General features: G+C 37.7%; 1 protein-coding gene across 2 annotated transcripts in view; it reads left to right on the top strand.

Moving 5' to 3' along the window:
* Positions 1 to 14456, top strand: part of GPC5 (glypican 5) — a 1292453-nt gene that overhangs the window by 1041909 nt on the left and 236088 nt on the right. The window contains exon 8 of one of the 2 annotated variants that reach the window (XM_014530084.1): positions 8778 to 8840. The exons of the other annotated variant lie outside the window; for it this stretch is intronic. Within the exon in view, the coding sequence (XP_014385570.1) occupies positions 8778 to 8840 (63 nt within the window). The remainder of the gene's footprint in view (positions 1 to 8777; positions 8841 to 14456) is intronic. 2 annotated transcript variants of the gene reach the window in all.

Below are 14456 nucleotides of genomic sequence, written 5' to 3'. Positions count from 1 at the left end.
TTGTCGGTCGAACGACCTTTTCACAGGGGTCGCCTAAGACCATCCTGCATATCAGATATTTACATTACGATTCATAACCGTAGCAACATTACGGTTATGAAGTAGCAACGAAAATAATTTTATGGTTGGGTCACAACATGAGGAACTGTATTTAAAGGGCCAGAAGGTTGAGAACCACTGCTCTAAAGGATTGAAAACCTCTGCCTATAATATGGGAGGAGGGACTGGTGACAAGCATGACAAACAGTATTCAGTATGTGTCATGAAAACAGTATGGTTAGAGAAATTATAAGGAAAGGTCTGAAGAAAATCTAAAATGAAGAGCTAATTCTCAGATGGATGAGAGTGAATGACCCTGATGTAAAAGGTATATCATATGCAAATATCCAGAAAAATAAAAGACTATGTAGTATTTTTAGAATTGCAAGTAATCCCCATATGAACAGAGAGCATAGCATATGAGAATAGTGTGAGAAACATCTTCATAACAGTAGGCTGCAGACTGATAGCGAAAAGCCTGGATGCCTCCAATGCGAAGGTACATTTTTAGCCATGTGTTGTCATGATGGATTTTTACACTTTAAGCAGCCACTTTAGTGTCAGTGTGCAGGGTGAACAGGAGAAATGAATAGATGAAGCAGAGCCAATGAGGAAGACTGAGAAAAACAGGCAATCTCAGGTGTACTCAGTTGAGTCTCACCTTTATGGATGGCCAATAAGTGCAGGCGCCAGGGTGGATACCAAATAGTCAACTGGGAATATGACAGATCTGTTCTACGATAAAAGGGACAGGGAAGTTCTGGGATAAAAGGAACAGGGAAGTTCCTGTCACTAGAAACAAGGGTGATAGAAACCCAGAAGGGTCATATCAGCAAGGTGGGTGCCAACTCTTGGGATCTCCCTGAGTTCTCAACATTTTTATGCCAATCCTTTAGGTAACATGATACTTCTGGAGTTGTCTTTCTCTCTCTCTCTCTCTCTCTCTCTCTCTCTCTCTCTTTCTCACACACAAAACAAAAAAGAAACAAACACAGTAGTTATATTCCTTAGGCTCTTTTCCTTTGTTCTTCTTGAGCCATTAACTCATTCATCAAAATCTCCTCCTGATTAGCTGAGAATTAAGAAATGTGTCAGGTTTGAGAGGATGACTTCATTTTCTACTCTGTAGTAAAATATTGAATTTCATAACTTGGTTTATAAAATAGAATAAAAGAATTACACTTTTTTCTAGGTTCTTCAATAATATGATTTGTCATGTCACATAGGGAACTGATAACCAAAGAAATAGTGCATTTGTAAGCCAATGAAATCATAAATGATAGTGCATATGATATTTCTGAAGGTGCATGGAGTTAATATGCTTTTTCTTTAGTATGAAGAGATCACGTTTATGGAATTTTATCCCTGTTTATGGTTTGCCAATAAATCACAGCCAGGACTTTAAACCTTTAGCTTTAGTCTCTAAGTTAGTTGAGTAACCATTGCTTGAATCTGGTTACCAAATGCACTTCTTATAGGTCCTACTTAGCTCTAATGATGCTCTGTTACCGTGACACTGTTTTCAGCCTCTAGTGGCATTGGAAAGATTTCCCTCTGCCATCTGCTTAAGACTTAGAAGAGGAAGAAGAAAATTCCTTATTTTGTCTTCTTGCAAATGAGAATATTTAGTTGTAATATTGAGAAACATTAGTTAAGTGCAGCAAGGATGTATCATGCCTTTACACGTATTGCTACAATTTTCTTCTATTGTTTCTAATCCCTGAGGACAGAAGCAATGTTTTCTTATTTACAAAAGCTGATTTTTTTCCAGTGCAAATCCCATTTCTGCCTCTGTATGCCTTACATTTCAAATTACATCTTGGTTATTTTTATTTTAAAACCATGAAACATATGTTTTCAAAATACCATGAAATTGTTAGTAAGTAAAGAAATAATTCATGACATTTTGCTATCATGGCCACTGTGTTGTTCTCTAATGCAAATAACTAGTTAATTTTAATAAATTGCCTGCCAAATCTCCTAACCAATTTTATTCTTATGACAAATAATTAACTGTACTACAAGGCAATTAAACCTGCGGTGACCCAATTAAATTCTTCCTCTTATATAAAACTAGAGGCCCAATGCACAAAATTTGTGCACGAGGGTTGGGGGTCCCCTTAGCCCAGCCTGCACTCTCTCCAATCTGGAACCCCTCGGGGGATGTCCGACTGCAGGTTTAGGCCCGATCCTGGGGATTGGGCCTAAACTTGCATTTGGACATCCTTCTCACAATCCGGGACCGCTGGCTCCTAACTGCTCAACTGCCTGCCTGCCTGATTGCCCCTAACTGCCCCCCTGCCAGCCTGGTCGCCCCCAACTGCCCCCCCTGCTGACCTGGTCACCCTCAACTGCCCCCCCACCCCGCTGGCTTGGTCGCCCCACTCAGCCTGCTGTTTGGTCGTTACTGTTATTGTGATGGCGTCCCAGATATTTTTCATATTCCTCTATTATTAGTATAGATTCATTAAACCAGATAGCAGTCCTCACAGAGTTAGGAACTAGTATTTTGGGTGCTAGTGAAATACATTCATTATTCTGTGTGTCTGAAGTATTATTCTAATTAAGTTAAAAATTATGAGCAATTGGTATTACAGGATTTAAATATGCTAAGAACCATATTAACTTCAACTTAATGTCTTTATCTGCTTTCTTGGCTCCTTTCCATTGCTTACCTCAGGGTTGTCTAATCTGCTATCAGAGCTGCAGTCATGGTATTTGATAATTCACCCAAATGGTGCTCCAAAATTTAGGTCCTCTTTCTACTCACAAAATATCTTGAACTCAGCACTCCTCCAAAATTCAGAATTCATGGTAAAGGTCTCAACTCAACCCACGTTCTTACTAAAGATTCAATATTGTGCATGCTACCCTCTGAAACAGACAGTAGACATCTGCACAGCCTACCAACCATTTTGTTTCTTGAACATCTGTGTTTCTTGAACGCTTGTGTTTGTTAAGGCCTTTGTTTGATGAGCCATTTCAAATAGTTTTCTATATCCATTTGTCCATAATCTTGCTGTTGTTGTTCAATGGGTATTCTTATTGTATAATGTTACTCTCTTCTCACACTATTAGCCTTTTCCTAGGCATATACCCTAGCACTGTTCTTTTACATGTCCATCCTGAATTAAAGCAATATAAGTCATACTAAAAAATAGAATTATGTGGCAGAGCCCTGTAAGTCAACTCACACTAAAATTTGAAAGCATAAAAAATAAATGTTTTTATTTATTTAATTATTTATTTAAGTATAATCCTATATAATAAAAGGCTAATATGCAAATGAACCAAAAGGTGGAACAACCAGTTGCTATGATGCACACTGACCACCAGGGGACAGAAGCTCAATGCAGGAGCTGCCCCCTGGTGATCAGTGCACTCCCACAGGGGGAGTGCTGCTTAGCCAGAAGCCCTGCGCTGGGCTCACAGCTGGCAAGCGCAGCTGTGGTGGCGGGAGCCTCTCCTGCCTCTGCAGCAGTGCTAAGGATGTCCACGGGCCTAATACAGCAGTTGGACATCCCCCGAGGGCTCCCAGACTGTGAGAGTGCACAGGCCGGGCTGAGGGACCCCTGCAAGTGCACGAATTTCATGCACCGGGCCTCTAGTTTTTAAAATAACTCTTCAGGACTCCTTTATAAACCCCTATATGTTGATTAGTAGGAAAATATTTATGTTTAAATCAGTTTAACTTAGCTCAATTAGAGATTTTTTTCCCCCAGCTTTATTGAGATATGATTTTTATTTATTTATTTTAAGAAATGTGTTTTTATTGATTTTATGGAGGGAAGGAGAGGGAGAGAGAGATAGAAACATCAGTGATGAGAGAAGCATCAATTGGCTGCCTCCTGCATGCCCACTGGGGTATCACCCAGGCATGTGCCCTGATGGGAATCAAATCATGACCTCCTGATTCATGGGTCTACCCTCAACCACTTAGCCACACTGGCCAGGTGAGCTATGATTTTTAAATAAAACTTTATATATTTAAAGTGGACAAAAGGATGATTTGATATATGTATAATTGTGAAATGATTACTACAATCAAGTTAACAAATCTGTAACCTTACTACTCCACATCCATGTTGTTGCAAAGGGCAAGATTTCATTTTTTTATGGCTACCTCTCTGTGTGTGTGTGTGTGTGTGTGCGCGCGCGTGCTACTTCTTCATTCACCTATGAATGAAACCTAGTTTGCTTGGTTGCTTGCTTCCATATGTTTGCTATGGTGGTAAATAATGTTGCAATGAACATAGGGGTGCATATATCTTTTGAAATTAGTGTTTGATTTTCCTCAGATAAAATCAGAAGTGGAATTGCTGGGTAGTAGTACTATTTTTAGTTTTTTTGAGGAATCTCCATAATGTTTTTTATAGTGGCTGTCCCAATAGTTATCAAGTGTTCCCTTTTCTCCACATCCTCTTCAACATGTTTTTGGTAATAGCCAACTGACTGGTGTAAAGTGGTATCTCATTGTGGTTTTGAGTTGCATTTCTTTGATGACTAGTGTTGTTGAACATCTTTTTATATGTCTGTTGGTCATAAGTATGTCTTCTTTGGAGAAATGTCGGATGTCCTCTGCCCATTTTTATTGGATTATTAGTTGTATGAGTTCCTAATTTATTTTGGATATCAACCTCTTTATAGGTTAGTCATTTGTAAATATATTCTCCCATTCATTAGGTTGTCTTTTTGTTTTATTGATGGTTTCCTTCAGTGTCCCCTTTGTTTAGTTTTGCTTTCATTTCCCTTGTTCGAGGAAACCTATCTAAAAAAGGTATTACTCAGACTGATGTCACATAGTTTGCTACCAATTTTTTGTAGGAGTTTTATGGTTTCAGAACTCACATTTAATACTTCCATCCATTTTGAGTTTATTTCTCTGTAGATTTTTTTTAAATCTTTATTTTTGAAAATTATGATCCTTTTGTAATAATACATTTTTTCTTCTATAACTTTGCTAATCTCTTCATTGACACTATCCGACTTTTCTGCTACCAATAATAAAACTTCTGTCAAGTTGCTGCCTATAATTAGAAAGCCCCTTCTTCAAATTAATCCAGATGACTTTATCCTCTTTTCAAGAAATAGAAGAAAAAATAATCACTAGAATTGTCCCCATTCCTACCTACTTCCAATCTTAGCTAGAGTATTATGTCAAACTCAAGAGGCCATTAAGAGTAAAATGCATGTAACTAATCATTGCTCATTTTTCATCTAGATCATCGTATTGTGTGTTTTTGTAAGTTGGATGTCATTAAGTTGTTTGTAGATATCTTGTAACTTAGCAAAGTCAGTATTTCTGGTGTGAAAACATATGGTTCACTGTAATGGATAGAAGATCTGGCACAACAACACATGCATCTAGGTGTTTAATGATATTTGATGACATAAATTAAAAAAACAACAACTCAGTTTTCCAAATCATTACTTAGATTTAAGGAGGCAGGGATCCAGCTGTTTTACCATATTTTGTGCACATCATTATTAAATTCACATTTTAACTGTTCTTTTATAATAAATTGTCACAGAAGACCTTCACAATCAACCTTAAATGCTGCTATAACCTTGATGTCCTTGTTTCCAAAGTTTTAAATGAAGATTTAAAGATATAGCAAACCAAACTCTCCAGACCAATGCATATATCAGTAAAATCAATACTTATCTGAATCTTTCTGGATAGAATTTATGCACAATTATATTATCTTCTGATCAGTGTCTTATATTAGAACAATGGTTTTAGTAAGAGGCACCTATTATATACATACTCACAATTATGAGTTGTGCATAAGACTGTCTGGAAGTCAGAAGATATTGTTTACTCTGCTTTATAGGGCAATCTTTTTGGCAATTTTGAAAAATTCATACATCGTTAGTGAGTCTAATTCTATTGTGAAATGACATCCTGCCTCTGAGATCCCTCAAAATAGTCATAAAATCAAAGATGACAATGTCCAAAAAAGAATATTTTATTTTTAAAATATCTAATGTATCGTAGCTGGTATTCTCACACAGAATTTACCTACTTTTTTTCAAAGTATATTCATTCATTCCCTCCTTCCTTCAAATAAATGTGCTCATATTTATCTTGACTAACACAAAATTTACCTTCCTAATTGTTCAGATGAAGAGATGTTCACTCATCAAATTTAAATGGCAAACCAAGGTCACATCTCTAACTGCTGGTAGACCCAGGACTAAAACTCAGGTGTAGTCTTCTCGTTCATTGGGAACTACATCCAGTTAGTACCTTAAAAAATGTCACTTACTTTTGAAAGCAGTGAAATATTGCTGAAAGATTCTGTGCCAAATATTCAAGATGACACATATGTTTCAACTAAATATTAGAAAATCTAAAAAGAAGATATTCTCTTAATTATACTTTTATTCAAGTGTTTGTAACAACATATATTCAGTATAACTTCAAAATCATTATACTGATGATTAATTTAATCCTAAAAAACTGGCTCCTAACATAAATATTTTGTATACATGTTTAGTGACAACATTAAAAGAAAATTTAATGATTTAAAGAATACTCAGAAAGCACACAGATTGTAGAACCTTTTTAAATATATTTTTATTGATTACAGAGAGGAAGGGAGATGGAGAGAGAGAGAGAGATAGAAACATCAATGATGAAAGAATCAATGATCGGCTGCCTCCTGCACGCCCCCTACTAGGGATTGAGCCCGCAACCCAGGAATGTGCCCTTGACCTGAATCAAACCCGGGACCCTTCAGTCCGCAGGCCCACGCTCTATCCATTGAGCCAAACCGCCTAGGGCTCACCTGTTTGTTTTTTAATTTCTCTTTTCTCTTTTTTATGTGAATATTTTGAGAATTCAGAACTTTAAGAAATATATTTAATGAATCACAAAAACTCTGTTAGGATCCTGCTTACAATGATTTACTAGTGAGTCTCAGATCTTATTTTTTAAATATCTTCAGAATATTATTATTTCCAAAAGCATATCACAACCTTCCACATCTTCACCTCCTGGAGTTCAGTGTATAATGCCGCATGAGGGGGGAGGGGTGGAGAATTGCTTTTAACATGGAGGTAGAGAGAAAGAAATACACTTAATGCTCCTTTGGAGAAACATCTGCAACCAGGGCACTTATTTTCATGTCTAAAGACATTCAGGAGCCAGACAGATACTTTATCTACATGATATTTGACTAGCTGTATCCTCAGAAGAGACTATAAAACTGCATTTAAGTCTGACATCCTCCTGGCTAAAGTGTTGAGTTTATCAAATAAACAAAAAGAAATCAATTATGTTTCCACAGACATTGCTGAGTGTGTCTGGGTGGTGAGTGGAGGAATCAGAATCAGACTTTGTACTTTCTTCACAGAAAATCTAAGATAATGTTTAAGAGAAAGAAACCACTGCAAATTTTTCAAATACTGCTGAGAAAACACACTAGATGAGATTTTCACTTTAGGCTTCCATTTTATTCATTGGCATAAAGGAGCACAAACTGGATAGGATAAGAGGACGGATCTTTATATTAGACCGACTCGACTCTAAAATCCTTCTGCTATGCCATCTGGCCTTTGTACTTTTTATGTTATTTTTTTGTTCCTCCAATTATCTTCTTGGAGACTTATACTTCCGTAGTGCAGAAGATGGTTTTATTGTTGCACTCTGCTTGGGGTTTCATCTGAAATAAATGGACATCCAGAACAAATTTGGGAGCATAGGGGAAGTTTTCATTTTATTCACTTGGTGTATTGACTAGGTCCTGAGTCAAGGTGCTTCCATCATTCCACCTAAATTTAGCCCACCTGAATGTATTTGCATGAGAGAAGTAGTCACTTCTCAAACCAAACTCTGAAGACATGACCATTAATGATTCATGCTTTTTTAGGAAAATAAAATGCTTCAGAAATAAGATTCCAACTGGAATCCTCAGTAGCCTCAAGGAACCGTGCTTAGCATTGTTTTTAGTTAAATTTCATAGTCAAGCTATGGAATATAAAATGCATATGGATGCAAATATTTGCTAAGGAAGTTAGATTATAGCGAAATAGGTTAAGACATGACCATTAATGATTCATGCTTTTTTAGGAAAATAAAATGCTTCAGAAATAAGATTCCAACTGGAATCCTCAGTAGCCTCAAGGAACCGTGCTTAGCATTGTTTTTAGTTAAATTTCATAGTCAAGCTATGGAATATAAAATGCATATGGATGCAAATATTTGCTAAGGAAGTTAGACTGTAGCAAAATAGGTTTTGTTGTTGTTTTAATCTTAAATTCTCTCTCACTAATCTCTCATGTGTTTAGAATGTCAGATTATTTTTATAAGTGTCTTTTCTGACTTAGATATATTGGTTGCTTACACTTCATTAAAAGTTTTCCAACTTGTTTTTCATGGAGATTTTAGCTCCTAGACAATGATACCAAGTTATTTAACTACTTTTTATTTATATTAGATAATTGTGAAATAACAAGAATAAGTACATTTAATATGCATTTAGTGTTTGTTTTTTGGCTAATGAGTTTAGACTTATCCTTTTGATAGCATCTGAAATAAACAGACATCTAATAAATCATAATGTTAAGTCTGCGAAGATTAGCAATGTGTGGAAAATGAAGAAGCTGATACAATATATTAGTGAGTTTGGAATTTAACCTGCTGGCAAAGTGGAACCATTGGTGGAAGTGTGGGAGGGCTTGGAAGGGGCGTTAAATAGGTTTGTGGCATAAGGATTACTTTGGCTTTATTGTAGATAACATTGAAGGACAGTCACAGAGAGCAAGAAGACCAGTTGGAAGTAATTGCAGTTATCTGTGTAAGTTATCTTCCTTAACTAATAGAAAAGTTTTATAGATTAAGATGAGAGTTGGGTTGTGAAATATTTAAGAGATATTTAACATCATCACTTGGGGATTTATTGGATGTAGAGTAGAAGAAGTGGTAAAGAATGATGTGGAGGGTCTGACTTAAAGAATTGGAAAGTAGAATGTCCAATTTACTTTAAAAGAAAGATCAGATAGTGCCTGTTGTTGTTGCTATCATAACTTTTAATTTTTTAATTTAATATTTTCTTGAATTTTGTTTCCTGTCATGTTCAACTTTTAAAATCTATATACTTTCCAAGTGGCTTTATAAATTAGCTATAGATGGATCTGCTTTTATCCAACACCAGGACCCTGAAGATAAGTCCATTTATTCTTTGGGGATGGTATTACTGATATATTTGAATATATATCAGATGTCTTTTCAACTTATTATGATTTCTGGAGGTTTGAATTTTTTTTCTTAGTAGCTGAGCAATTTATTTTAAAGTATTGCTACTTTTTTTTCTCTAAGTTATAGTTGCTTGTAAGGAGAACACTATTTAGCATGCATCCAGCACCATTCTGTCAGTAAAAGAAGCGATTCCACACTTCATTAATTTTAAACCTTTGCTGTACCTTAGCTCATTTTCCTTCTATAAGCACATACTCAAGTTTACCCAAATATAAAAATAGCTTCCCCTTTACCCTAAACTCACCTGCAAGCAACTATTTCATGGCCTTACCTCTTTAACAATAATTTTTAAAAATTATTTTTATTTCATCTTATTATCCTTTTAATTTAATCTCTTGCAGTAGAACTTCTATCCCAACTACTCAAATGAAATTATAGAGTGGCCCCAAAAATTGTATACACACTTTGAATGATTATAAAGTCAGTGTTAATTAACATAGAGTTCATTTTCAAAATGTAAAAGAATTTACAGAAATGAATAATTCTTTTTGTCAATGCCTGTTTTCAAACTGATGACAGTTGTGATCCAGGCACTGCTGACAACTCAAAGCAGTGGAATCACAAACATCAAGAATTGTTTTGTTAGGTATTTGAATGCCCTCAATTTGTCAACTGTTGCTAGTTTTGTACCGTAAACTTTATCTTTTATGTATCCCCATAAAAAATCTAGTGGATAAATTTTCTTTGTTCAAAATTTAGTCTGGCTTCACCCATTATTTCAAAACAGTTAAATCTGAGAAGGAGTGAAAATTAAGTGAGTTATCAGTTGGTAAAGTGTGTTTACATTTTTGGAGGGACACCCTGTGAATAATTATAAAGGCAGTGTTTGTACTTCAACTGCATTTTCAAACTTCCAGTAGCATTTTTGGGTGAATTTTTTTTGTTCAAAGCTTAGTCTGTCTGAAAAGAAAGAAATATCAGTTGAGCTATCAGCTGTTAAAGTGTGTATACTAGTACATGTTTTTGGGACACCTTGTACATTTCTCAGAGATCAGTAATTCAGTTCTAAGTTACAGACTCAATAGCATTTTAACCTCTGTCTTCCACACTATAGCATTTTGAAAATTTTCTAACATGTCTTGAATTTAATGTTTCCCCTTCATTTTCAACACTATGCTTCTTTCACTGTAATACAGTTGTTTGTTCCTCCTAAGAGCAAACTTTTGGAGGACAAGAAATAAATGTTATTATTAGATCTTCCATAGACAGAGTTCCTGGAACATTGTTATATTTTAGTGTGTATTTTAAATAATTAAATATTTGAATGTTTTGTCTTAACAAAATATTTAACAAAAATGCATTAATATACTGTAGCTTAGTGTTATTAGATTTAAGAATTTAGTTATTTTATACAGATTAAATCTGTGGGAGAGAAATCCAGAAATCTGTAGATCACGGTGAAAAGGGCAGACTCACTGAAATTTCTTCTATAGCATTTTTCATAATGTAAATACGATCTTCTAAAAATTGTACTTTTAAATATTGTGCTTTTTCATTGCTACTTATATGCACACCTATGCTATAACTCAGTTTTGTACATAGTTCACTTGTATTTTATGGTGGCAGAGATTGGAGTAGTTTTATACATAGTGGACCTTTGAGTAACATGGGTTTGAACTGTACAGGTCCACTTAAGCCTATATCTTTTGTAAAAGTAAATACACTGTTTGCCCTTCATATCCTCAGGTTTTACATCTGAGAATTCAACCAACTAGGGATTCAACCAACAGTATTTTCCATCTGCGGCTGGGAATTCACAATACAGAGGGCCGACTGTCTGCATTATTCTACACCATCTAAAGGCTAATATGCAAATTGTCCCCTCGGGAGTTTGCCTGGGAGACCAGGAGTTCAATTGCTTGCTATGATGTGTGCTGACCACCAGGGGGTGGTATGGAATGAAGGAAGGCCCCGGCCGGCCAATAGCTTAGGTAGGAAGGCCCCAGCTAGCAGCCAGAAGGCCCTGATCAGCCCTGATCCCTGGCCAGGCCTATGGACCCTACCCATGCATGGGTTTTGTGCACCGGGCCTCTAGTTTTATATAAGGGGCTTGAATATCCACGGATTTTGATATCCATGAGGGTCCTGGAACCAATACTCCTTGGATATGGCAATAACTGTAGTAAGTTTTGGGGAGTTCAGAGTTATATGCAAATTCTCAACCGCATGGGGGTCAGCACTACTAACCCTGCATTGTCCACAGTCATCTGTACATCCTCCAGAGCTCAATGCCTTGAAAATATTGATGACTTGCATTTATTTTACTTTATTTATTATAGTTACTTAAATTATTATTTATTAAAGGAAGTATACATATCTTTATGGAAGTTCTAATTTCTGGGCCATCTTGTGGCTTTTAAAAGACTAATCATCAACAGATATTTAGTAACCTTATTATAAATTCACTCTGATTTGCTCTTTAATTTGGTGGGCTGTGCTTGCTTAAAACTGTGTTGTTTTGTGTTAAAGAGAAGTTGTAAATGTAAACCTACCTTTAGGGTTATTTTCTCAACAAACTGTTCTTATTCTTCATGATGACTAAAGAACTACTAAAGCAATTATTTAGAATCTTGTTTCATCTACACCAGTGTAACCTCTCACATCTAAGGATTATAAAGCCCTAACTTCTTGAATACCCAACTTTCTGAGAACAGTATCTAATCTAATAAAAAAGAAACATGCAAATTGATCATACCTCCGCTACACCAACCAGCCACACCCACCAGCCATGCCCACCAACCAATCAGGAGTGAATATGCAAATTAACCCACCTAAGATGGCGGCAGCCACAGAGCTGGAGCGAGCAGGAGGCTTGGGTAGCCCCCGGCGATGGAGGAAGTCAAGCTTCCCACCTGCCCTGCCAGCCCTGAGCTCTGCTCAAGGCTACAAAGTTTCAATTATAGAAGATAAATAAATCCCAGATACCTGCTTCCAGTCCTTGGCTGTGGCCAGTCTGAAAACAACCATCAGCCCCTAACCCAGACTGGCCAAACCCCCATAGGGTGAGGGTCCCCACTGGGGGGGCTTGACCAGCCTGCAAACAGCCATCAGACCCTCATCCAGGGTGGGACCCCCACCCTGATCCGGGACACCCTTCAGGGCAAATCAGCCAGCCCCCACCTGTGCACCAGGCCTCTCTCCTATATAATAAAAGGGTAATATGCAAATTGACCCTAACAGCAGAACCACTGAAAATGACTGGTCACTATGATACACATAGACCACCAGGGGGCAGATGCTCAATGCAGGAGCTGCCCTCTGGTGGTCAGTGCACTCCCACAGGGGGAGCTCTGCTCAGCCACAAGCCAGGCTGACAGCTGCAAGCACAGCGGTGGTGGCGGGAGCCTCTCCCGCCGCCTCAGCAGCGCTAAGGATGTCCGACTACAGCTTAGGCCTGCTCCCTGCTGGCAAGTGGACATCCCCCGAGGGCTCCTAGGCTGCCAGAAGGATATCTGACTGCCAGCTTAGGCCCCATCCCCCGGGGAGCAGGCCTGAGCCAGTAGGGGGACATCCTCTGAGGGGTCCCAGACTGCAAGAGGGCACAGGCTGGGCTGAGGGACCCCACCGAGTGCACAAATTTTTGTGCACTGGGCCTCTAGTAGGGCAATAATGAAGCCATCCTGGGATCCTTGCTGTAGGTAGACTATACTTTTTGAACATAGACTATAACAACCAGTTCAAAGGAAGAAATTGGATTAGCAACCTAAGTCACCATACAAATAAAGTATTAAGAGAATTAGCTGTGTCCCTAAGACCACACTCAGGATTGATGATTCATTAGCAATACACACAAGGCTCAGGCATATTGATACCTATTGTTTCAGGTATTTTCTCCAAAAGAAATAAAGTAAAATCAGTAAAGGGAAAATGTGCATGGAGCATAGTATTGAGAAAATCAGGTGCAGGTTTCAAGAGTGCTCTCTCACTGACTTTCTACAGGACACTCTTAATTCTACCAACAGGGTGTGACAACACGGACAGAATGCTCTCTGGAAGGAGATTCACCTGATTCTATGTACATAATGCCTATGACTGAGTTCAGTCACCGAACTCCAGATCCTCAGAAAGTGAGCAGCTGCCTACCATATATCTCCCTTTTTTTATTTTCCATAAACCATCTAGATAAACTGAATAACATAGATTGAGATCCCAAGCCTAAGAATTCAATTCCCAAGAGCTGGCAAAGGGCCAGTCGGCAAACAAGCCCTGCTTGGGAATGCAGAGCATTTGAGCAACTCAGGTCTGTTGAGCCACCTCTCATACACAACACCCTTTTCCTTATTCTAAAGTCTAAAAGAATGTCTTTCTTCTTAGCAGGAGCCTACTATTCCCAAGTCCCAGTATCCTTTCCCTCCCATGGAGCCTTCTAATGAAACTTTCAAAGTTTTTTAAATCAATCAATTAATTAATTAATTAATTAATTAATTTATTGTTCATCCAAACCCGAGGATATTTTTCTATTGATTTTTTTTCTTTATTGATTAAGGTATTACATATGTGTCCTTATGCCCTCATTGCCCCCCACCCCAACCCCCACTCATGCCCTCACACCCTTGGGGTCTGTGTCCATTGGTTAGGCTTATATGCATGCATACAAGTCCTTTGGTTGATCTCTGCCCCTTACCCTCACCCTCCCCTACCTTCCCTCTGAAGTTGGACAGTCTGATCGATGCTTCTGTGACTCTGGATCTGTTTTTGCTCATCAGTTTATGTTGTTCCTTATATTCCACAAATGAGTGAGATCATGTGATATTTATCTTCCTCTGATGGCTTATTTTGCTTAGCATAATGCTCTTCAGTTCCATCCATGCTGTTGCAAATGGTAAGAATTCCTTTTTTTTTTTTTACTGCAGTGTAGTATTCCATTGTGTAGATGTACCACCATTTTCTAATCCACTCATCTACTGATGGGCACTTAGGCTGTATCCAAACCTTAGCTATGGTAAATTGTGCTGCTATGAACATAGGGGTGCATATATCCTTTCTGATAGGTGTTTCTAGTTAATTGGGATATATTCCTAGAAATGGGATCACTGGGTCAAATGAAAGTTTCATTTTTAGTTTTCTGAGGAAACTCCATACTGTTCTCCACAGTGGCTGCACCAGTCTGCATTCCCACCAGCAGTGCACGAGGGTTCCTTTTTCTCTGCATCCT

Source organism: Myotis brandtii, unplaced genomic scaffold (assembly GCF_000412655.1).
Source record: "Myotis brandtii unplaced genomic scaffold, ASM41265v1 scaffold71, whole genome shotgun sequence".
NCBI lineage: Eukaryota > Metazoa > Chordata > Mammalia > Chiroptera > Vespertilionidae > Myotis > Myotis brandtii.
This window is presented reverse-complemented; position numbering and strand designations above follow the sequence as displayed.